General features: G+C 36.7%; 1 protein-coding gene across 1 annotated transcript in view; it reads right to left on the bottom strand.

Annotated features, from left to right (window-relative positions):
- Positions 1-4355: 4355 nt before the first annotated feature.
- Gint3 (GDI interacting protein 3) overlaps positions 4356-26599 on the bottom strand; it is an 84761-nt gene continuing 62517 nt past the window's right edge. Inside the window, exons 6-7 of the mRNA XM_090385128.1 lie at positions 11989-12118; positions 4356-6020 (exon numbers count right to left, since the gene is read on the bottom strand). Coding sequence (XP_090241254.1) covers positions 5775-6020; positions 11989-12118 — 376 coding nt within the window. The 3' untranslated portion in view covers positions 4356-5774. The remainder of the gene's footprint in view (positions 6021-11988; positions 12119-26599) is intronic.

Raw genomic sequence — 26599 nt, 5'->3', positions numbered from 1 at the left:
TTGAGTCAGTTTGGTGTGACATAAGCATTGGGAAATCAAAATAGAGAGTAGGAGTGTTATAGGCCTAATGAGTATAATAAAAAAACTGTACGGGGAAATAGAGTGGGCCAGTAAATCAGAGTCTTATAATGGAGGATTTTAATTTCCCAGATATTGACTGGAATTTGTGGGCTGGTCACTGAAACACTAGCAAGGCTTTTGTGGATTTATTGGATGATTGTTTTCTACATCAGCATGTTCGGGAGGCAACGAGAGAGAGTAATACTCTTGATCTGATTATCAGTAGTGATTCTTCATGCATTAAGAATCTGCAGATAAAGGAACCACTAGATGGCAGTGATCAGTGTGCTGAAGTGGGATTTACTCAAAGAAGTAACTACCATCAGGGGTAGTTACTTCTTTGAGTGAAAGGTTTTTGAGGAAAGGGTTTCTGCTTTTGTAAAGACGACTACGGAGGTCTGAGACAGTATTTAAATTCTATACGGTGGGACCAACTGATGATGCTCCCAACAGCAAATTCAAAATGGAAAGCATTCAAAGAATTAATCTTGGAAGCTACTAGGCTTTACATACCAACTAAGAAATATTGTTCAAGGTTTAGGATAAATGGATGTCAGATAAACTAATGAGACATGTGGCAGAAAAGAAAAATGTACGGGATACATATAAATTAATGGATGACATGGAAGCCTATAATAGATATAAGCTGGTTTGTAACCAAGTCACAAAGGAGATTAGGCAGGCAAAGGCAGATTATGAGAAATCTTTGGCAAAGGATGCAAAGAGTTCTTTACCTATGTAAACTCTAGAAGGAAAGGGATGATCAGATTGGTCCACTGGATATTGATGGTTCAACTGCTGATGATCCAGCTCACTGGGCTAACAAACTAAATGAGTATTTTGCATCTACATTCACACACGAGGAGTTATTCAGGGAGGGGAATGCAGGAGGTGAATTAAACTCTGGCAGTGAGCTAGATGATTTTGTAATAACCGAGAGGAAAGTGGAGGAGAAATTGTTGAAAATAAACACAAGGCACCTGGGGTGGATAGGATCTATCCAGTTATATTAAAGGAGGCAGCATAAGAAGTAAGCAAACCGTTAGCCACAATTATGAGAGCTTCCTTGGACTCAGGGGAGGTACCATGGACTGGAGATGTGCAAATGTGACCCCAATTCACAAAGGAGGATCAAAGGACGACACAAGTAATTATAGTCCTGTTAGTTTAACTTCTGTTCCAAGAAAATTAATGGAGGCACTGGTTAAAGAAGCACTGCAGGATCACCTAGACAAGACTTCAGTTATAGCTTGGACACAGCATGGTTTTGTTAAGGGAAAGTCTTGCCTGACCAATTTGATTGGATACTATGATCTGGCCACACAGGAACTGGTTGAAGGGAATAAATTTGATATCATATATTTGTATCTTAGAAAGGCTTTTGATACTGTTGCACATGGAAAACTGCTGAACATAAAGAAGCAGTGTGGCATTGGAGGCAAATTGCTGATATGGATAAAGGGATGGTTGAGTGGGAGAAGACAGAGAGTGGTAATCAATGGGCACTGCTCATCGCAGACTAATTGTTATTAGTGGAGTCCCTCAGGGTTCAGTGTTGTTTTCTATATTTATAAATGTCTACTGATAATGGTATATGAAGCTTAATGTCCAAGTTTGCAGATGATACGAAGGTTGGCAGGGTTGTGAAGGACACTAATGACAGTATGCTGTTGCAATAGGATCTAGAAAAGTTGAGCAGCTGGGCTGAATGGCAAATGAAGTTCAACATTGACAAATGTATAAGTACTATATATGGGAACAGTAACCCCACCAGAGTGACGTATCAACTCTGTGGTACTAAACTCAGAGTGGTAGAGAACGAAAAGGACCTGGGGGTAATTGTGCAGGCAGATATGAAGTTTTCTGAGCAGTGCAGACGGTCTGCAAGAGTAGCTCATAGTGTCTTGTCAATGATATACAGGAATTTTTCTAGCAGGGATAAGGAGGTGATTATCCCCGTGTATAAGGCAATGGTCAGGCCACACCTTGAGTACTGTACACAGGTATGGACGCCTCATTTTAAGAAAGATATAGAGCTGTTGGATCGAGTACAGAGAAGGGCAACAAGATTAGTGAATGGAACAAAGGGTTGCTCTTAAGAAGAAAGGCTTAAGTTTTGCAAATTACAGAGCCTGGAGACTAGGCATCGGCGAGGTGATCTGATAGAGGTGTATAAGGCTTTGAATGGCTTGAGCATGCTCAATGCCGATGGGATTCTTCCTCTTGCTCAAAATAATCACCTGAGAGGGCATAAATTCAAACTGAGGAAAGACAGACATAGGACAGATGTGCAGATGTTTGCTTTAGCCAGCAGGTAGTTGGTTGGTAGAAGACTTCCATATTTTGTTGTGGAAGTTGATAGCCTAAATAAATTTAACGCTGAGCTGCACAGGTATTTAGAACAAACGGAGGGGAGAAATGGGGGCGTTTTTTTTTTTTTTTTGGCTGATGCTGCATAAGCTTGCTTTCTTGCATCATATGCCTCTACTAATGCTAATGCTATGTATGCCGTCGAAACCTTAAATATCCCCAAATAAATCAAATATTTTTTGAACCAGGGCATGCCCAGATGGAATGCGATTCCGTGCGTGCACATATTAAAACTGCATGCAGAACTATTGGATATTTTTGATCCTTCTAGATGGCATGTATTGACCAGAATGGCTTCAAAATCTGGGAAGTACCTAGTGAAAGAAGTCAGCCAGGAAGAGGTATTAAATTTCAAAGAAACAAGTGGCACTGTAATCAAAAATAGAAAGGTAGACTCTACTGGGGTACCTTTAAAAAATGGCTTCAAATAGTCTGGCTGCAGTACTGGAAGGAAGATCCAGAAAATATTTATTTCTAGTATAGTTACTCAGATAAAAATTTTAAGCGCTTTAAAATTCAAAGCCTGATTCTTTGTGGCTTCACTTTCTCAAATTTGTAATTAAAGAAGAAATACAGTGGCCTTCTGCAGATCCAGGTTGAGAAGCATAGAGACCCCATGGACTTATGCCACAAAAACATTATTCCCAACACTATCATGGGTTCTACAAGGGTCTCAGTGAAGCCGATGATGATGGTAACAATAAAGAACAAGGGAAGAAAGAAATTTAATTCAGGATTGAATTCATTGTGTTCATCTGAATTCATCTGAACAAAAATGTAATGTGCCTTTCTCTAAACTAATTTTAATGTCAAAAAGTATGATCTACAACACCATAGTATTAATTAATTTATTAATGAACTATTAAACATCATGGAAATCAATGTTGGTATATATCATGTTATATAACTATGCTATTAGTAACTATTTTTAATTTTTTCTCATTTTGTATGATTTTTTAGAAATTGAAGGAAAAAAAGTTACAGTGAAACTGTTTTTCCTCGTTCCTGAAAAAATGTGATTTTGTAGTTACATTTTTTGACACTAAACGCTCTATATATAATCTGTAAATTACATGTGGTGCTGTGGTCAATTTTCCTGTTTGCTGGATGAAAAATCAGCTGTTTCTGGAATAACACCATTCTACTCTTACCAGAGACCAACTATTACAGCAATGTTGTTGTGAAAGAGGCCCACAAATATTTCTCACATCATTGAGGGGATTCAAACTCTGGTCTTTTCCCACCCAGTGTGGGAAGGATGGTGATTCTACCAACCGTGATACTGGGCGACGGCCAGTAAGTCTGGCTAATTTCAAAGCAGAATAGAATGGTCACTTTGTGGAAATGAAAAAGTATAAATGTTGTATTATTTTATTTTGATTATTATTTAATTTTTATTTGACTGATGCAGAAAAGTCTGCTTCCTTGCATACTTACACTCAGGAATTTTATTATGAATTGAGAATAAATTTGGCATTTGAACTTTCATTAATAAATAACAGTAAAAGGTAATGGAAATTTTTTTCTGTGTACAATACATATATATTAATTTTTAATGGATTTTTTATAACATGATTATCTGGAGAAAAAATAAATAAAAAAATCCAATAACTTTTGTTTTGCATAATGAGTAACCTCTTCTTGAAACAGTTTCACTTGTTCTTAAACAAAACTAATTATTAAAAAGTGTCTGCAAACTAACCAGCAAGCTGTTTATCTTTATTCTTTAAAACATACCAACAGATAATTAAACATTATGACAAAAGAATGCTTCTTTGAAAACTGACAAATTACATTTTCTTATCAGAGCATTTTTGTAGTGCTTTTTTTGTAGATCATTTATTCAGCTTACATTTTTGAAAAATCTGTCTCATAATTTTCAGTCTCCCTTTTACATGCAATTCATTCACACAAGTGGTGCAACATAAAGATTAATATTATAATTTGAATATATATAATGTGAATATATATATATGAATATATATAAACAAACCAATTATAAAGTAAAGTAAGGATTAAATATTCAATAAGAGGACAATAACTGGCGAGCCTGCTTCCCAACATATTTTCAATATACAGACATCATTTAAGGTGGAATAGGGAATACATAAAGCCATAAACATATTAATATAGTTTACCTAGCAATTTTAAGTATTTATATGTATTAAGTTATAAAAGTAGTATAAGTATAAATATTGAATACAAGTGTTGAAATGTTATTAGGTGGCTAGAGTATGCAAAAAATAAGGTGAAAATAACACAGAATAGAATAGAATAAACCATTAATTCCCTTTAAACATGCTAATAGTTCAGGAGGTGGGATAAACAAAGTATATGTTGAAGGTATTAAATGAACAGTACCGGAAATGACTTGGCATACAGGGGTCACAAGTCCTGTTCCAGTTAATAGGCATATATTATATACATGCATGCATCTATGTATGATAGAAATAGGAATATCAGAATGAAAATAAATAGATAATTAAAAAACAAAAATCAATTTCTGTTTTATGCATATATATATTTTTATGTTTTTTTTTATTTAGTTATATTTACTTTCACTTTAATTTATTTTGTTTTGTTCAATACTACTATTTCAATTTCTTTCATATATGTGGGTACATACAAGTATTGAAACTACACTTAACCTGTTCTATGCAGAGCTCAACTACTTGGGATGGGACCAAAGTCTGGAACACCCAAAATTTCCTGTACTATTTCTTCAGTGACTTTCCTGTACTAAAACTTTCTTCAGTGACTAAATTTCAACCAGGTATGTGCAAAGTTTAGTCTAAGATCAGTACACTCCTTATGTTTGGAATATAAGAGTATCATAAGTTGAGCTAGGATTATCTACAAGAGTATTGTTTGAAAATATACAACGGACCATACTAGCAATGAACTCAATACTCATAGTGGAATACTCTAGTACCAGCATTCTAACTCTATCTATTATATTAACAATTATTCAAGTAAAAATAAATACACTCGGTCAATTACAATTCAATGAGTCACTTACTCCACCTTCTGAATTATCAGAATATTCATGGGAAATGGATGATTTTTTCTTCCTATTCTGTGATATACTTGACAGCCTCAAACTTATACTGTTTTTGTAACCTACTATATAAAGCCGTTTAAAATGACTAAGTAAACTATGCTGACACCTTTAGTGCTTTACTCATGTATTCTGCCTAAAATGACACACACACACACACCTTTTGAGAAAAGAGAAGGAATAATATAATAAATATTTTCACCTCAAAACATTTTTATTTTAGAACAAGACAGCACAATGTCTAATGGAATCAAAACAAACTGTTCATAAACAATCTGAAATTCCCCTACATTTCTTGCAACAAGATCATTGTTTCCTGCTTCAGATAAGCATCTTCAGGCATTTTACTTTTGGTCCAAAATAAATTTAAAATTGCAGCTGGTACCAAATGCAGTTCAGCTAAGGTGGCATCATCCTTCTCTAGTTTTTCTTCTCCAGGAATGAGCAGAGTATATGAATTTTCTGGTTCTGCTAAATTATCTTTAATAAAATCCTTGACGTCAGCAAGCTTCTCATTTGTACTAAATGTTCCCTTTAAGTAAAAAAATAAAATAAAAATAACAAATTAACACACATTATAAAATATTGGGACATGCTAAATATATAAAAACATATTATTTCAAATCTTCTTACCAAAAATGCAGTAAACGACAATGCACTGCAAAAATGTAATGACCTGTAATGCAAATCGTTTACATTTATGGTCGAGTACATTTACAGTAATTTACGATGTGTCAATGATAATAAAATTCCTCCAGATGTTTTTTTTTAATCAGCTAAGTGATAACAGCCTGTAAGGGCTCTCGCATAATCTTTCCAAGTCATTCTGCTGGACTTGGATGGTAGCTCTGGGTAATTACTCTCCAGTTAAAAAAAACAACAACTAAAGTTCTGAGCTATGGAAACCCAGTTTTGTAAAGAACAGCTCATTGAGAATGTCAAAATGTTGCTTCTGCAAGGTCCCATCATAAAATAATTAGTCCAGTATCGTACAATGCAAACCCATCACACAGCTACTATTGTGTTCACAGTTGAGACGGTGTGTAGCCATTTTTAAAATGCTGTCCTCAATCCAAGTTCTTCCACCTAATGAAAACAGTGTATATTGAGACTGATTGCTTCAGACTCCTCCATCCTCCAGAGGACAAATATTCTGAGCATGACACCAGTAAACCCATCACTGTATATTAGCTTTTATTAACTTTTCTGATGAAACATCTGGGAACAGCAGCTTGTCCATGGAATTCTACTGATACAGCACTCTGTATGATGCATACACACGCAGTGGATTCATGGATACTTTAGCTTCTTCGGGCATGATCTTTCTGAACTGATATGACCAACTGTTAGAGATCCTGTTGTTAAAACATGAACTCTCCCTAATTGATATTCAACTATAGAATGGCTAACTGCCTTCCATCTGTGTACAGCATTCTGGATGGGGGTTTCCAGAATGTTTAAAAATTCCAAAAGCAATTTTACACTAAATGAGACCAAATATATCTCACTACATTCAAATTTAGTTACCATGTTGCATGTTTACTCTAAATAACATCTCTACATCTGCAGTTCACTAATGCCTCTGTGCTACACACTCATTGTGCAATCCCAACCTTTAGTAATGTAACTATACAATGCAACTGTAGTCCCAGGAGTGATATTTTCCATAACATTAATAAATTTCCATAATTATTAAAATATTAAGCAATTTGTGTAATGTAATTAATAAAATATTATTCAAATGTGGCTTACAGCTGGTTTTTAGTTCCCAATTCAGAAATTTTAAAATCTGTCCTAGTGTAAAGTTATGATAGGAGGTCTATATGCAACCTTTAAATTTTTCAGATGCGTGGTTCCTCTTCTGCTGTCAGATGCTTCTGTTGGTGGAAGCATCATTGTTGGTCTTACAAAACTTTCTCCACAACTCTCCTCAGCACCTCATCATTTCCCATTCCATCTCCTCTACAGACTCAACCCTACACTGAAATTAAGAGCTATTTCATTCTGGAGAATGAAGATCTAAACAGACAAGGCTAGAGAACTTTTCCAGATGCATGAAAAACTTTCTCTGCTCAGTGTTCAATTTCTGAAATTTTGGCATGTAAAGTATGAAAGTAACTCCCTCTGAAAATGAGTTTAAACATATCCACCTTTCCTGGTCTCCTCAAACTGAACATGCAATCATTAGGTATATTTGTGTATGCCTTCATAAACACAAATATGAAACTTACCTATCCAGACATTGAGCCATTCTTTTTACTCTGCTCATATTAACTGCAATTGAATAGTGTATTCAATTGTATTCAATTGTATTCAACCATATATGACCAAAACTTTATTAAGATAAATTAAAATAAAATAAAACAGAATGAAATTTTAATGCAAAAATAAAAAAAAATTTAATGCAAAAATAAACAATATTTTTGTATATTTTAAAATATACAAGAAATATTACAAATTAAAAGTAATAAAAAAAACAAACAAACCACCATACCTTTTAAAGGCAACCACCTCCTTTATCAACAGTAGAACTTGACTGCCATGTCACATGTTACTGTAAGAGTATAGTAATTATCCGTCACAAGTGCATGGAGACCAGAAATGGCTTGAAGCGTGCCAGGCAGAACAGTTCATCCTGTACAAGAATTACTGTCTCAAAGGGGGGGGGGGGAATACAGACTCTCCTATCTCTATGTTCCGAAGAACAAATCCACAAATTCGAGCCATTTCAGGTGCCATTACCTTTTTGCTTACTAATTCCATGATTGCATTATCAAAGTGGACTCAAATAGTCACTGCATAAACTCCACAGATCTGACAATTCTCACAAAAATATTTTTGAAAAACAAGTAGCATTCTAACTTTGATAAGATCAATCTTCAAATCACAGACCCCAAGAACAGCATTTTTCACTTTTAGTAATAATATTAAAATTATAATTAAATGGCATAATCATGCAATGAAACAAACTAATTTTGCATCTGCAAAAAAAAAAAAAAAAAAACATTACTTTCATCATAAGGATGAGGGCTTTTAACAACTGTTGGAACAAAAACCCTTGATGTGGAATTAAGTCCTCATTTTTCATTCACTGGGGGTGGGGGATAGATGTTTTTGGAACTGAAATTACAGGTGCATGGATATAACTGAACGGCTCCTGTCCAACTGCAGTGATGTTAAAGGCATTCCATCAGCATGTTCAATCCTCCACTAGGATATCCTAAATGGAAGACACTGTCTCTCAAAGTAACACACTTATCAGAGGAAAGTGATTGTTTCCATATGGGTTCTCCTCCACCTTCCAAGTAAAGGGGGGGAGAGAAGAGGAGCAAACAAAAAGATCAATGGCAGAGAATATCCAAGTAGGCAAGTGTAAGAAGGTGGTAAGTTCCCAAATTTAAATGGGGGATATCATGGTCAGTGAGTATATGGTCTATGCTACATCCATTAATGACACCATCCCACAAGCTAAGTCCATTAAAAATCTCCTAATAATAAAAGTGGGGAAGGCAATTCCATTATAAGACCATCAAGGTCTGTATAGGGGATGCCAGTTTTGGGTGACAAGATGGAGCAGGGTGTTATTAGAAACCCAACTGTTAGTCTGACTGCTGCTGCTATGTTGGTTGTGAGCAGCAAAGGCTGAAACAGAGTCTGGTTGACAAGGATAGAAATCTCTCTATGGGCAAGACCATTTCCACTTCTATCCTTCCAAATAATATTAAGGTTATGTGAGGTGGGTCAGGTTCATCATTTGCCTTCAGATATGTCCCTGCATATGTCCTAAGGCCTCCGTAGCCAAGTGGTCAGGAGCAGGAGTGCAATAGCACACGATCCTTGAGTAGACCGGGGTTCAAGCCCCAGACTGCTAAATATGGTCAATCTGCCAACCCGCACTAGACCAGCGTGGCAGATTATGGTCCATTTCCCTCAATACGAATTGTTGAGGAGGCTTCCATCCTGCAGTGGGTTGATAATGGCTGCAGTTTACTTTTTTTTTTTTTTTTTTTTTTTATGTCCCTGCAAGCAAAAACAAACTAGTTCATACTTTTACAGGAGGGCCTTGAAGTTGTCAATATTTTGCTGGAATGCACAATTACACTATAGAAATTTAGCTATTATTTGGATGTGGTAGAACTAAGGTCGACATCTGAAGTTCTGAGGGCTTATTTTTCTCAGTCTTGGATTTATTGTTTTGGAGAAGTATGACTATTGTCCTGTATCCATTTCTTCCTCCATAAAGAGTTCCAAGATTGAGCTGTCTGGTACCTCCTTCACCTCAATATTCTTTTCTTTTCTTTTTTTCCATTTGTTATAATGGGTACTTCAGGTTTTGGTGGTTTTCTTTTCCCACAGTTTTGGTAGAGGTTGCAATACAAGGTAGGTACAGCAGCTGAGTGGTCTTTCTGTGAGGGTTTTTGTGAACTTGATACTGTGCACTGAGAATAAATTAATTCCTTTGGTAGAACAGTCATTTGTGTTATGATGCAGCATTTCCTTGAAACTTGTTCAGGCACATGAAAGTTTGTTGTTATTCATACATTTCACATCCTTTCCTGCCTCCTGGTTCAATATGTCTGGCTCTGCTTTTAATCTTTGTATCTCTTTTTCCACCATTAGCATGTTCCACGTTTTTTTTTTTTTTTTTTTTTTGTTTTTAGGAGCATTATCAACCAAGGCCATATTGCTCCGGGATATGCAGTGGTCATTCCCTGACCCTTTCCGCATCCTCCGTATTTGGTGGTGACGGGCTCGAACCCCGGTCTAATCAAGAAGCGTGTGCTACCACTGCTGCTCCTTCCCACCTGGCTACGGAGGCGCCACATGTTCCACAGTATGCAAGGTGCTCTCCTTGGCAGTTAATACATGTCGGGGTTTGGGCTGAATGTATGGTAATTTCGTGGTCCTTTGCACCACACTGAGTACATGCAAGCATGCCATTACAAACCATTTGCAAGTGTTGATATTTTTGGCACTTCAAGTGCCTTGGGAGAATTTGGTACACATGGCCTTACTGGACTGTGCAAGTACCCAGCTGTAATGGAATTAGGAGATGCTGGTGAATTAAAAGTGAGGATGAGACTGTCCTTAGTACGGACCAGATTCTCATCCTTATGCACAAATTCATTTTAAAGCCGCCACTCCTTGTGGCTTTGGTTCAGGATAGATTTCTTCTTCAGACACTTCCAATTTGAGGAGATCACACCATAAGATGAATTTAGTGTCTCGGGGGTGGGGGGGGGGGTACCATAATCAGAATTCCTCTGCTAGTGCCAGCTCGAAGCAGCTGTTCTGAATGCCATCAGTTTTTGTTTCTATCGGGATGTTGGCAGAACATACCAATCCATCCAGGCCCTTCTCAATATAAAAGGGAGAGGTTTTCCCTATGGGGCTTTTCACAGATGGAATGGATTATCAGGAAGCATGGTGTGCATCCTGATATTTCTTGCATTCTAGGATTTTTTGGTGTGGTGGTAATATCACATTTAATGTGTTATTTTCTGGTAGAGACCATGCTAGGTTCCCAGAAGTGACAGATTATCAAGGATTCATAAGAGGTTTTTATTTATTCTCCCCCCACACCCCAGTGCTTGGGCTCCCTACTCAAATGGAGCTCAAAGGGTTACCAACTATCTAACAAGAAATATCAGTACATAATCCTGCCTACCTTATCTGGGAAGAATTGGAGACACATATTCATTCTGGCCTAACTCTCAGCATTTTTCCAGCATGCCCCTGTACTTATCCAACAGTTTATCAGTTCATGTGCAATGAATATCACTAGTTCTGACATGAATAATAATACTTGCTTTACTCTTTAAAACTGAAAACCTATTGGTAACAACATCATCCTAAAAATATCATCCAATAAAACTAAATCCTTCTGAAACAAAGCAATCCACAATTGACAGGAATACATTGCCTGGTAGTTCAGTAGATACCCCAGTCCCCAATGAGTCTCCAGTTTTATTTCTCTTTAGAACACCAACTACTTTCTTCAGTGACTAAATTTTAACAAGCTATGTGCAAAGTTTAGTTTAAGATCAGTACACCCCTTATGTCTGAAATATAAGAGTATCATCTGTTAAGCTAGAATTATTTATAAGAGTACTGTTGGAAAACATATCAGACCATACTAGCAATGAACTCAATACTTACAGTGGAATACTCTAGTGCCAGCATTCTAACTCGATCTTGTATTAACAATTATTAAAGTAAACACACTCGCACACACACACAATTGCAATGCAATGAGTGATGTACTCCACCTCACACATCTTACTACCCAAGTGCCACTGAAGACAGAGTATTTTTTGCTCTAGGCAGGTATGGTGTGTGTGTGTACACATATAGAAGTCTTTTTTTTTTTTTTTGAGTTTCCAAAATGTTGGCATTTAACAAAAAACTTACATGGGTGTGTGTAGGATTCAGATTTATTTATTTAAATATTTATATACAAATTCATTTATTTTTTTTCATGTGGATTAAATTGTGCATACCTGTAAGATTATGCCATCAGGAAATCTAATCCGAATTAGAGTGTAGTTATACTTTCTGATTTCCTTTATTTCATCCCTTTCTCTCATAGCTCGTGTTCTTAGCTGTAGGTTCAGTTCAACAGTCTCACTTCTGAAATTAAAAATTCTGATTAACATCTATAGAGATATCTACTCAGGAAATGAATTTCAGAAAATATATGGTTAAATTTACTCTTATATTCAAATAAAAAAACTGCTGCTTCTAAGAGACATTATGCCTCATCACAGAACACAATGTGGCCAGTTCACATTATGTATGCCCACATCATAGAAGGATCAATCACTCTGTAGAAAAGTCACATGCCCACAACAAGCTAGATGATACAGATATTTAGATACAGAAGAACTATACATGTGTCTGCATGCACATACATAGTGCACATGCAATTCAGTGAGGGAACAGGCCAAAGGCACAACCTAATGACTGAGAACAGTATGACTGCAAGTATCATTAATAATGCCATCCAGCTGGGGTGTTCGTGCATAACAGTCTAGAATGGATCAAGAATAACCCAACACCAGAAAACACCCAACAATCTGCAGCCAGAGACTGACTGCGGATGTGAGATGCCAAAAAAAAAAAAAAAAAAAAAAAATCAAGCAGTTTAATAGACAGGCTGCCTGAATCCTAGTTTTGGCTGTTGAATGTTGATAACAAGACCTGGGTATGGCAACAGAAGCACGAGTCAATGCGACTCTCACACCAGGCTGATGGTTTCACTGACTCATGCTACTGCTACCATACCCTGGTCTTGCCATCAGCATGACCTTATACATAATTCTCTTCTCTCTCTCTGTATATAAAATCCCTGTGCCTCTTTTGTTGTAGTTTAGCACGGACATTATTTAAGTTATACTAAGAGAATGAGATCAAAAACCAGTGCAATGTTTGAATATATTTTATTCATTAATGAATCAGGTTATTTTTATATTATTTTTATCTTCTGAATTTGTCCAAATATCTGTTTTGACAGTTAGCTTTGGAGCATGGTAAGAAAATTTGTTGAATTTATTCAAAATTTATAATGGTGAAATGGATTTTTCATTATTACTGTGAAACCAAATTTGTTATGTATATGCAGGTAGCAGGCTGGGTCTTCCAATAACGTTAACATCTATAGAGATATCTACTCAGGAAATGAATTTCAGAAAATATATGGTTAAATTTACTCTTATATTCAAATGAAAAACTGCTACTTCTAAGAGACATTATGCCTCATCACAGAACACAATGTGTTTTTCAGTGAGCAGTAATAATCTCTCTCTCTCTCTCTCTCTCTCTCTCTCTCTCTCTCTCTCTCTCTCTCTCTCTCTCTCTCTCTCTCTCTCCATATATATATATAGATAAAAATATTGATTATAATAATGTTGATAAAAATAATCAGATTACTGAATGACAAAGTAAAGTATTAAAACAAAATTATTAAACTGTGTCATCGATCTTGGATACTACTAGTTACAGTAAAGAAACCCCAGCAACAATAATGAAATATAAAACAAATGTTTATATTCAGTGTATAGGGAAGGGATGCTGACCTATCAATTGTAATTACCATGGAAAAATTGAGAAGGCCTGTAAGGTGAAGGAGATAACCTGAAATAAATTGATTAACATAAAAATAATAACAATGTTACCTAAAGTAGTGGGTCCTAGGACTTTAATTACTTCAAAGGGTCGGCAGCCAAAACTGTAGGAGCCACCACAATAAGCAGGGTCTCTGTTTCTGTTATGATGTATACGTGCGAAATGTAAAAATCATAGCCGCCCTGACAGAGACCAAAAAGAAGGGAATAAAATTTCATTTCAAACAACAAAAAAATTTAGCTAAAATAATGCCAATAAAACTTTATTAAAGCAAAAAGAAGAATAAAAATTTTGAAATCAAAAAGACCGATACATTACAAAAATTAAAAAAGTAACTGTAGATTACAGGATAAAGTCAGATTAAAGCCAACTTACTGTGCGTTTGGACTGGAATAGGTGAAATAGCTGCATGTGGTGTTTACAGAGCAACATTGGAGACCAAAGGAAGAAAGCCAATAGATCTCTGTCCAGAATGTTTGTATCAGTTGAAGTAACCATGTGTGAGGAGGAAGAAGTGGAGTTGTCAAAGTGAACCATCCTGTGTTACAGGGAAGTAGGTAAATAAACAAATGAGGCAAAGTGCCAGCAAAGGGAGACTATGATTGACAAAGTAGTGTAGAAAAGACACTAAACTTTGTATCAGAAGAAAAAAGAAATAATAGCAGAGGAATAGCCTCTCGATATTGCTTTTGGTCAGCTTAACTGCACATGAGAAATAAAATGTAGTAATTAAGGATAGTAGAAAGCAATTTGAAGAAGAGTAATATATAGTTGTATTCGGGTAGTCCGGGGTTGCTAAACCCACACCATAGTTGGTCCCTGGACAGATGTATGGACAAATGCCTCATATGTTTAAGTCAGTATTGGTATTGTTATTGAGTAAATGTAAATAAAAAAAAAAAAAAAAAAAAAAAAACAAAAAGGGACATAACAGAACACAATACCCCCATGCATTGCCAATCCGTGGGCACAAGCTTTCTACACCGGGAGACACGACAGAGGCTAGGTGGTATATAACTATACATTATGTACAAGCCTGAAAGTAATATGTAATCAAACAGTAAATATGTTGTTTATATCAAAGTTGTAGTTTATAACTTTTTTGAATTTTATAATATTTATTGCTTTTTTTAAATGATGGTAGAGGAATGCTGTAAGGAAATTATTGCATAGCAATTTATCATGGAGTTGCTTAATGTTGTCAGCAAAGAGACTGTCACTATTGCATATTGTAGCAATTCTGATGCATTTGGGATAGTATTATATTAGCATGTACAGCCAGTCCTCGTATAACACGTGTTTACATTACACGAATTCGATCATACATGATTTATAAATAGGAGAACGATATCTTATATAACATGAACCGAATTTGCTTATGCACAATTTGCCTTTGTGTTTACAAGAAATGGCAGTCGGATGCGGAATCACCCCAACTGAACGCAACACTATAGGAATGAAGAGAAGATTCTGAAAAGGTATTTATGTTTTTTATATCAGTGAAGGGGAAACGCATTTCACCATAATAAAGTAAAATTCCAGCTAACGGTATTATCGCAAATGCAATTAGATAGAGTTTACTAGCAGTTTATAAGATTCCACTAGCAGGAACGCAACTGGAAATGGTTTTTATTGTTTTATGGTAATAACCCCCAGAAATGTGCTTTAGTAAAATGTGAGCTAGTGAGGTGTTAATAGAGTTGTCTCCGCCTTTACAGTGTTGTTTATTCAGCTGCTACATGCGCACAGCTTTGTTTATGTGAATCAAGCGTGCCTCCTCATTATAAGAATTTTAAGTACAGTAAACCCCCGCTATTCGCGGGGGTTACGTTCCTGAGAAATGTCGCGAATACCGAAAACGCGAATACTGAGTTATGGCTCCCATAGTAATAAAGGGGTTCTGTTCCAAAGTATGAAATATATAAGAAAAACTAGTCTAAAATTTTGCCTATGTATGTATTATATGTACCTTCATAATATGACTTGTACATAGACAGTACATAGTGAAATGCAAGCATATGGCATCAAAATGAAAATAAGAAACAATTTAATATTAAATGTAATATTTATTAGAAATTTCAAACAAATCTTTCAAACCAGCGCCTTTGCTAGCAAAAAAACTTATCCCGCCAGTGCTATCACCAGTTTCGCTAAAGTGTTGATAAAGGAGTTTTGCCTTTTCACGAATGATGAGTGAACTTAAGGGAATTTTATTTTGAGTTCGGTCTTCTATCCACAGATTTAAAGCCTTTTCCATTTTTTCTAATTTAACATCACGGGTTACAGAGCAAATTTTTGAAGCAATTAGCGCGTTTTCACGGACACTACGGCAGATTTTTTCTTCCGATTTCTTGATTGATCGTACTGTTGACTCATTGATTTTATAATGTTTTGCCACTGAGGAGACACTTTCACCATTAGAAATTTTGTCTAATAACTCAATTTTATTCGCTAATGTCATCACCTTCTTTGATCTTTTCACATTTCTCTTTTTATTCGTAGCCATATTTTTGTAGGGATTAGAAAGAACTTGTCCACAATAAAGTCACTTTCTTCCGTTAACACACTCGAAAAAGTCTGTTTTACACTGCAAAACGGTAGATTCATCATTTTTGTAAGCATATCAATTTATAAATTGATAAATTTATTCAATTTATAAACATATAAATTAAAAGCAAACGACGAAACCTTCCATGACAAATGCATAACACATACTGAACAAGGATTAGCGAGAAACATCCACGCTCGCGATTTTGTCACCCCTCTCCCCCCACCCACTGAGCGCTGTTTTGACCGGGAAAGATAATTTTAGCCACGCCCATGTTTTTTATGGCAGAAAATATTTACGGCACTTTAAAATTCACATTTTTTTAGGTTTCATTTTATATTAAATCGACGATCGCGAATACGCGAATACAGATACCGCGAATAGCGGGGGTTTACTGTATTTTACTCCTAAAAATGAGTAAAATACTTAAAAGGTGTGAAAAGGAAGCGTCCTGGTGAAGACACTGCAGATTCAGAGAGAAAAAGAAAAGCAATGTCAATAAACAGAGGTGGACTGGGTCAAAAATTCTTACCCGGGAAAATTTGTAGTGGCCTCATACTAGCGTTTATGGCCAAAATCACACCGGTCCCCGGCCCACCGGGGTTTCCCTGATAACGCCAGTCCGCCTCTGTCGATAGAGAAAAAAATATGAAATTGTGAAACACTTTGAGCGAAATGAAAGACCATGTGATATTGCACGTGCTACAGGCCTAAATGAGGCAACGCCGAGAATTACAAAGAATACAGAGAAAATAAAAACCACTTCCATAGCAGGAACAACTGAAAGTGTAATTAAAATCCATTAGATTAAGATACAAAGAATTGGAAGAGATGAAATGGCTGTCATCTGTTTCGATAGAAAATCAAACAAAAAACAAGTTTGCTTATGATAGAAGCAAAAGCATTAGCAATATTTTATTACGTAATAGTCGTAATAAAATACTTACGTATTACGTATTTTATTACGATTATTTATTGTGTTTGGTAATGTTTTGGTTACAAATGTGTGTTCAATCTTGGGTGGTCGGCACCTAACCCTATTTTTCCCATAGGGCCTGTTGTTTATATTGCACGATTTTGCATTGCACGAGAGTTTCTAGGAACACAACTATCGTGCTATACGAGGACTGACTGTACTTTTTTGGAAATGTTAAAAGAGTGCCAGTGGGTAAAACTGACTACATTAAAGTTAAAAGCATCACTTTTATTGCATATGTTGATTGTGGTTTGAGGGCTGCTAATATTAATATCCAAGTCTAAATAATTGGCTGAAAAATCATTATTTTTTTTCTCCAGAGTAAATTCTGAAGGGTAAATACCAGCAAATTCCTGTATAAATGTAGGGTAGTTGAATTCCAATAAGTCATCAATATATCTGTAAAGTTTAATATCCGAGAGAGAGAGAGAGGGCTCATACCAGTATAGACATAGGTTAGCTTAGATACTGCTGGCGGGGCTACCCATGGGGGGGTACCTTTGGTTTGCAAGTATACAGATTTGCCATCAAAAATGTAGTTATTGGAGACACAGAGATTAATGAGATTGCTCCAAAAAACTGAATTACAACCAATAATATGTTTGTATTTATTATAAATTTCATTCAAGACTGATTTTAAGTTGTTTAGGTCTATACTGGTGAATAGACTATTGAAATCAAAAGTTTGCACATGAGAAATGTTGTCAGTATTCAGGGCATTAAAAACTGGAATGTTGTTATTAATTATCCTACTATTAGGAAGGATGTCCATTATGGGTTTAAGTAACCTTTCTAAAGTTTTTCCAAGTTTATGGGTGTAACTGTATTTGCAGGATGTAATAAACCTAAATCCTGTAGGGTTTTTGTGGAACTTGGGCATGAAATAAATATAAGGAAAATTATAATTATAAGGAAAAGCAATTAACTTCTTTGTGATGATACTGCTGTTGTTAGTGATGGACTTGTAGGTGGCACTGGAATTTAGTTCTGTATTTAATGTTTGGAAATAAAAGGCTTTACAGATAATGGCGTGATTGCAAGGGGCTTTATCAACAGGGATGATTATAAAATGTTTATGCATGTCCTCCAATTGTTGTTTTAATGTGGAAAAATGAAATTTTAATTCTGTTGATGGTTGCACCTGTGGTAATGATGGCTTATAATGTTGCATCATAGCAAGTACTAATTAATCCATAGTTAGAAGGCTTTAATGGGGACATTATGATGGTAAGAGAGCTTAAAACAGAAGTTAAGTAAATCCTGGTATAATTGTTTTCTGAAGAATTTAAAGTTGATTTTAAAGGGTGGCCTATATTTGAAGCCATAGGACATGATGCTTCTGAGTTCCTTGTTAGGTATAATCTCTAGGTTGCCTGTTAAGATATGGCCAAAGTGTGTATCAAGAAACGGTTGGAGATTGGCCTGATGGCAAATGCATACATTAGAAGTAGGTTCAAGGTTAAATTTATACAACTAGTTGCTAGGTGTTTGTAATTGCAAACCTTTAGCGCAAAAGGTTTAGCATATCTGAATCTGGAAATAATGTTCAAGCTTTGGCAGCCATCTGGAAGTAGGTCTATAGATTTATTAATGCAATCATTAATGTTGAAATTGTCTAGGCAAGTATTATAATTAAAAATGATGGTGGTATTATTATTTTGGCTGGTCAGCTTGCCTTAAGATTTTAATTTAAATTTACAGATATCTGTAATAAGGTCAAGTGAATGTTTAGATGTGAAATTAAAGGTGAGTATGAATCTGTAAAGGGCTTTTAAGATGCTATGTTTAGTACAAAAGAGTAGATCATGAATCTTCTGTATGCTGAACTGACCACTGTCCCAGTCAGAGACAGTCTGTTTAAAGTCACCTAACTTTGTACAAATTAGTGCAAATGCATCATGTTAGTACACAGCCAATTCTAGATTAGCAAATTATTTGCAAAAGCGGCATCGTTTAAGTTACATCTCATATTGTGAATACCTTCACGACAAGTTACCATGACATTGCACTACTTCGAATAAGTAATGCTTCATATAAAGGAGAAGACTATTGTTACTTATTATCAGTGGATACCACCACCCAGAGGGCACCGTTTCAGGAAATAAAAAGGGGTATTTGACCCTTCTTCGGTGGGTGGGTAGGTACCCAAGTGATGTAATTATGGCAAAACAGTTATGAAGTATAACTCCACAATATGAGAGATGCCTGATGGTGTATAAGATGAATTAAGACTATAATGCATTAGAGCTTATGTCTCAGGCAGAGAAAGTTAGACTATGTACAAATTAGTGCAAATACATCATGTTAGTACACAGCCAATTCTAGATTAGCAAATTATTTGCAAAGGTGGCATCGTTTAAGTCATATCTTATATTGTGAATACCTTCACAACGAGTTGTAACAATAACAATAGTCTTCTCCTTTATGCAATATAGTCACCTAACTTGTATTTATGTATAGTAATGTTGGTACTATTAGGTTTGTGTTTCCTATAAGGCTATAAGGTCTGGATGTATTTAGGCCTTTAGTAACTTGGAATTTGTCATATATGCAAATATCTGTAATATTATAACTGTATGGACTCAACAATAAGATCATCACAAATAATATTACAGATATTTGCATATATGACAAATTCCAAGTTACTAAAGGCCTAAATAGGTAATGTATTGGGAAAGTTCGGAACAAGGGTAGCCTTGTTCAGGCGAAGCTTTTATGGCTGCGGAAAAGAGAGAAGTTTTTTCTGTTTTATTAACTTAAATTGGCATATTAACTTATTTTCTAGAGTAGCTTTATATTCCTAGTTACGATACTTAGTTAAATTTTAACTTCAACAGAGATTTGGTAGGTTATTACTTAGTACTGGTAAGGATAACCAATCCACGTTATACAAGTTTTGCAGCTCCAGCGAATGGCAAGTTTTTTAGCTATATTTAGCCGCTTAATTTACTAACTGTTATATTAGATTATTTTCTATAAGTAGCGTATAGACATAGTCAAGATCCTTGGTTTATCCTGAATTCAGACAGCGAGATTTTGGAAGTTAATTAATACTTAAGTGTCCGTAGATTTACTGTTTGTAACTTGCCGCCATTGTTATACAATACGTTATATCCCAAACTAGATAGCGTTGGCTTAGTATAGTATAGTATATAATATTATCAATTAATCAGTAAAATTTATTAATCTTGTTAAACTTCATTATCAATTAAATTGTACTTTTTAACAAAATACATATAACAACTTAGATTTTACAAACTTAACATAATTAATTAATACATAACTTGATATGGAAGTTATATATCGGAACTTGATACTGAAAAAAAAAAAAATATATATATAGATATATAGTGTTATAACTGCGTTGGGATACAAGTTTAGGGTTATAATTTTGTACAGGAATTGAAATTTTATTGAAATTGAATAAAAATCACGACTCAGACCAGAGCAGCAAAGCAAAAGGCTCAAGCTAATGGGAATGCTGTGGCTCAGGGGAGAACTGAGGGGGGGGGGCAGTTGCGCTCAGAATCACAGCCTTTTAAAATGCACTGCTTGCTTGATGTTTGTGGAGCAATCAGGTACGGGACATGATATTGCTAAGGGGGTCTTTGTGTGTGCACGATATAAGGAGTGTGAGGAAATAAGGCAACAACTCAACATTGTTATGGGCTTATATGAGAGCTTGAAGGACAGGGTGGATTGCCCTCGAAGAATCTAAATTGAGGGGCCCATCAAGCTCTCAGCTGCCCACATCAACGCCAGAGCTTGCACTTGACCATCACGCAACACAGCGGCAAAACCCCAAGGCAAAATGCGCTGGTCCCACAGGAACTAGTAGTTGTTGGTAACTCTATTGTCAGGGAAAAGGGAAACATGGTATGTAAAAAGGATAGGTGGAACAGGACAAGGGTGTGCCTGCCAGGAGCAAAAGTTGATGAATTGTAGAGCAGATATCTTTTAAGGGCACAAAAGGTGATATTGTTGTACATGTTGGCACTAATGATATTAGGAGTAGGAGACCGGTGGAATCACTTAACAAGTATAGGTCACTGTTGAAAAAAAGCCTTGAATTAGGGTTGAATATGAAAGTGTCTGCAATTCTACCCAGACACGATAGGAGGGAGTATATGATGAGAGCCTTGTCGATCAATTCGGCCTTGGAAAGATTGTGCAAGGCTCAAGGGGTAGAATTGTTTTTCAGCCTGGTCTATACTTGTTAACAGGAGAGACTGCTTCTACAGAGATGGAATAAACTTAAATAGAAAGGGTACTAGAATATTTGCTGATGCTATCAAGGCAGTGTGCTAGGTGGGTCGGAAAACTGCTAGCTTGGGGGATACACAGACCAACAGATTAACAGTAGCTGATGGCAGAGGTGAAAGTGATTCTTGCACTGCTTGAATTTGAATGGGCAGCAGCCTGAAAAACAAGATGCAGGGTATTTCAGAGACTGCTGGGAGTCATTGCGGTACAAGTAAACACATGGGTTGTGTTAGGGTAGCTAAGAATAGGAACAGGTGCATGTATACTTGCATGTACACCAATGCTAGGAGTTTGGTAAATAAAATTGACAAATTTGAGGTATTGCTCAAAACATCAAAGGCAGATATTGCTGGGATATCAGAGATGTGGTGTCACACAGATATAAGGAATGCAGAACTGAAATTTGGGAAGTACAATGTGTACAGGAAGGATAGACAGTTGTTATTTGATTTTTAGGAGCATTAGCAACTAAGGCCAGTTTGCTCCATGATATGCAGTGGTCATTACCTGACCTTTCCGCATCCTCCGTATTTGGTGGTGACGGGCTCGAACCCCGGTCTAATCAAGAAGCGTGTGCTACGCCCTGCTGCTCCTTCCCACCTGGCTACGGAGGCGCCAGGATAGACAGGATGGGTTATGCTATTAGTTAAGAAACACATAAAATCCAAGGAAGTGAAGCCAGTGGAGTCAGTTTGGTGTGACATAAGCATTGGGAGATCAAAATTGAGATTAGGAGTGTGTTATAGGCCTAATGACTCATGAAGTATAATAAGAAACTGTACAGGGAAATAGAGTGAGCCAGTAAATCAGAGAGTCTAATAATGGGGAATTTTAATTTTCCAGATATTGACAGGAATTTGTGGGTTGGTGACTCACACACTAGAAAGGCTTTTGTGGATTTACTGGATGATTGTTATCTACATCAGCATGTTCGGGAGGCAACTAGAGGGAGTAATACGCTTGATCTGATTATCAGTAGTGATTCTTCATGCATTAAGAATCTGCAGATAAAGGAACCACTAAGTGGCAGTGATCACAGTGTGCTGAAGTGGGATTTACTCAAAGAGATAACTACCATCAGGGGTAAAGTGAATGCGTTTTGCTTTCGTAAAGGTGACTACGGTGGTCTGAGACAGTATTTAAATTCTACACGGTGGAACCAACTGATGATGTTACCAACAGCAAATTCAAAATCGAAAGCATTCAAAGAATCTATTTTGGAAGCTACTAGGCTTTACATACCAACTAATGAGACATATGGCAGAGAAGAAAAATGCACGGGATACGTACAAATCAATGGGTGACACGGAAGTCTATGGTATATATAATATGGTCTGTAATCAAGTCACAAAGGAGTTTAGGCAGGCAAAGGCAGATTATGAGAAATCTTTGGCAAAGGGTGCAAAGAAAAACAGCAAAGAGTTCCTTACCTATGTAAATTCTAGAAGGAAAGGGATGAATAAGATTGGCCGAATGGATATTGATGGTTCAACTGCTGATGATCCAGCTCAGGTGGCTAACAAACTAAATGAGTATTTTGCATCTACATTCAGACATGAGGAGTTATTAAGGGAGAGGAATGCAGGAGGTGAATTAAACTCTAGCAGTGAGCTAGATGATTTTCTAATAACCGAGAGGAAAGTGGAGGAGGAATTGTTGACGATAAACATAAAAAAGGTACCCGAGGTGGATGGGATCTATCCAGTTATATTAAAGGAGGCAGCATATTATTAAAGTAAACAAACCGTTAGCCACAATTATGTGAGCTTCTCTGGACTCAGGAGACGTAACCATGGACTGCAGATGTGCAAATGTGACCCCAATTCACAAAGGAGGATCAAAGGATGACACAAGTAATTATAGTCCTGTTAGTTTAACTTCTGTTCTAGGAAAATTATTGGAGGCACTGGTTAAAGAAGCACTGCAGGATCATCTAGACAAGACTTCAGTTATAGCTCAGACACAGCATGGTTTTGTTAAGAGAAAGTCCTGCCTGACCAATTTGATTGGATACTATGATCTGGTCACAGAGGAACTGGTTGCAGGGAATAAATTTGATATCATATATTTGTATCTTAGAAAGGCTTTTGATACTGTTGCACATGGAAGACTGCTGAACAAATTGGAGCAGTGTGACATTGTAAGCAAATTGCTGCTATGGATAAAGGGATGGTTGAGTGGGAGAAGACAGAGAATTATAATCAATGGACACTGCTCATCGTGGACTAATGTTATTAGTTGAGTCCCTCAGGGTTCAGTGTTGGGTCCATTGTTGTTTTCTGTATTTATAAATGATATTGATGATGGTATATCAAGCTTAATGTCCAAGTTTGCGGACAATACGAAGGTTGGCAGGGTTGTTAAGGACACTAATGACAGTACGCTGCTGCAACAGGATCTAGAAAAGTTCAGCAGATGGACTGAGAGGTGGCAAATGATGTTTAAAATTGACAAATATAAAGTACATATGGGAAGCAATAACCCCAGAGTAATGTATCACCTCTGTGGTATTAAAGTGACAGTGGTAGAGAACGAAGAGAACCTAGGGGTAATTATGCAGGCAGGTATGAAGTTTTCTGAGCAGTGCAGATGGTCTGCAAGAGGAGCTCATGGTGTCTTGTCAATGATATACAGGAATATTTCTAGCAGGGATAAGGAGGTGATTATCCCCTTGTATAAGGTAATGGTCAGGCCACATTTTAAGAAGGTGTTGTTGTTATTTGGTTTTTAGGAGCATTAGCAACTAAGGCCATATTGCTCCGTGAACATGCGGTGGTCATTCCTGACCTTTCCGCATCCTTCGTATTTGGTGGTGACGGGCTCGAACCCCGGTCTAATCAAGAAGCGTGTGCTACTCACTGCTGCTCCTTCCCACCTGGCTACGGAGGCGCCATTTTAAGAAGGATGTAGAGCCGTTGGAACGAGTACAGAGAAGGGCAACAAGATTAGTGAATGGAACAAAGGGTTGCTCTTAAGAAGAAAGGCTTAAGTTTTGCAAATTCCAGTGTCTGGAGACTAGGCACCTGCAAGGTTATCTGATTGAAGTGTATAAAGCCTTGAATGGTTTGAGCATGCTCAATGCTGATGGGATTTTTCCCATTGCTCAGAATAATGAGCTGAGAGGGAATAAATTCAAATTGAGGAAAGACAGATGTAGGATAGATGTGCAGAAGTTTGCCTTTAGCCAGTGGGTAGTTGGTTGGTGGAACAGACTTCCATCCTTTGTTGTGGAAGTTGATAGCCTAAATAAATTTAAGGCTGAGCTGGACAGGTATTTGGAACAAACGGAGGGGTGAAATGGGAGCGTTTTTTTTTTTTTTTTTGGCTGATGCTGCGTAAGCTTGCTTTCTTGCATCATATGCCTCTACTAATGCTAATGAATTTGACAGAATGGGGTAGTAGTAGTAATCATGGCACATGATTCAAGAAAGCAAGAGTATGAGCTTATGTAGCATCAGACAAAAAAAAAAAAAATTTCACACAACCATTCCCTCTAAGTGTTTGTCCAGTTCCTCCTTAAGTTTATTTAACCTATCAACTTCACACAATGACAGATGGAAGTTTGTTCCAGGAATTAACTAACCTCTGGCAAAAGGAAAATTTCTCACACACATCTATTCTACAGCTGTCTTTCCTCAATTTCAATTTATGCCCCCTTAGGTTCGTAATCTGAACAAGTGGAAGAATCCCATTAGAATTCAGCGTATTCAACCTATTCAAGGTGTTATACACCTCAATCAGATCACCTCGCAGGTGACTAGTCTACAGTTGCTGCAATTTGCAGAAATTAAGCCTCTCTTGGTAAGAGGATCCCTTCATTCCCTTCCAATCTTGTTGCTCTTCTCTGTACATGCTCAAGCAAATCTACATCCTTCCCAAAACAAGGCCTCCAGACCTGTACGCAGTACTCAAGCGTGGCCTGACCATTGCCTTATACAGAGGGACAATCACCTTCTTTTCTCTGCTAGCAAAATTTCTGTATATCATTGACAAAACCCCATGACCTGCTCTGGCAGACTGTCTGTATTGCTCAGAAAACTTCATTTCTGACTGCACAATTACTCCCAGGTCTTTTTCATTTTCTACCACCTTAAGTGTAGTACCACACAGTTTGCACGTTCCTCTGAGGTTACTTCTACCCATATGCAGTACTTTGCATTTGTCAATTTTAAACTTCAGTTGCCACTTCTCAGCCCATCTTCCCAAATTTTCTAGATCCTGTTGCAGTAGCACACTGCCATTAACAACCCTGCCAACCTTTGTATCTAAAAACTTAGACAATAAGCCTGACATACCTTCATCAATATCATTGATAAATATACAAAACAACAGTGGACCCAACACTGAACCCTGTGGGTCTCCACTAATAACATTAGTTAACATTGATTACCACCCTGTCTTCTCCCACTCAACCATCCTTTTATCCATTGTAGCAACATACTTTTAATACCATTCTGCTCCAATTTGTACAGTAGTCTTCTATGCGCAACAGTGTCAAAAGCTTTCCTGAAATCCAAGTATACAATATCAAAATTATTTTTTGCATCCAGTTCCTTTGTAACCACATCATAATATCCAATCAAATTAGTCACACAAGACTTTCCCTTAACAAACCCATGCTGTGCGTGAATTATTGCTGCAGTCTTGTCTATATGATCCTACAATGCATCTTTAACCAGTGACTCCATTATTTTACCAGGAACAGAAGTTAAACTAACTGGTCTGTTATTACTCGTGTCACCCTTCGATCCCCCCCCCTTTGTGAATTGGGGATACATTTGCACATCTCCAGTAAGTGGGGACCTCCCCTGAGTCCAAGGACGCTCTCATAATTATGGCTAAGGTTTTGCTTACTTCCTTTGCCATCTCCTTTAATATAACTGGATAGATCCCATCCACCCCTGGTGCCTTTCTTATGTTTAACTTCAACAATTTCTCCTGCACTTTGCTCTGTTTATACAAAATTATTTTAAGTACCCTGCTACAATTTGATAACCTTCTGGCATTTTCAATCCTTAATAACTCCTCATGTGAATGTAGATGCAAAATACTCATTCAGTTTGTTTGCTATCTGAGCAGGATTATCAACAGTCGAACCACTGATATCAAGTGGACCAATCTCATTCATCCCCTTCCTTTTAGAGTTTATATAAGTAAAGAAATCCTTGCTGTTTTTCTTAGCATCCTTTGCCAAAGATTT

This window comes from Mastigoproctus giganteus, chromosome 11 (assembly GCF_048544385.1).
Source record: "Mastigoproctus giganteus isolate SK-2022 chromosome 11, ASM4854438v1, whole genome shotgun sequence".
NCBI classification, from domain to species: domain Eukaryota; kingdom Metazoa; phylum Arthropoda; class Arachnida; order Uropygi; family Thelyphonidae; genus Mastigoproctus; species Mastigoproctus giganteus.
This window is presented reverse-complemented; position numbering and strand designations above follow the sequence as displayed.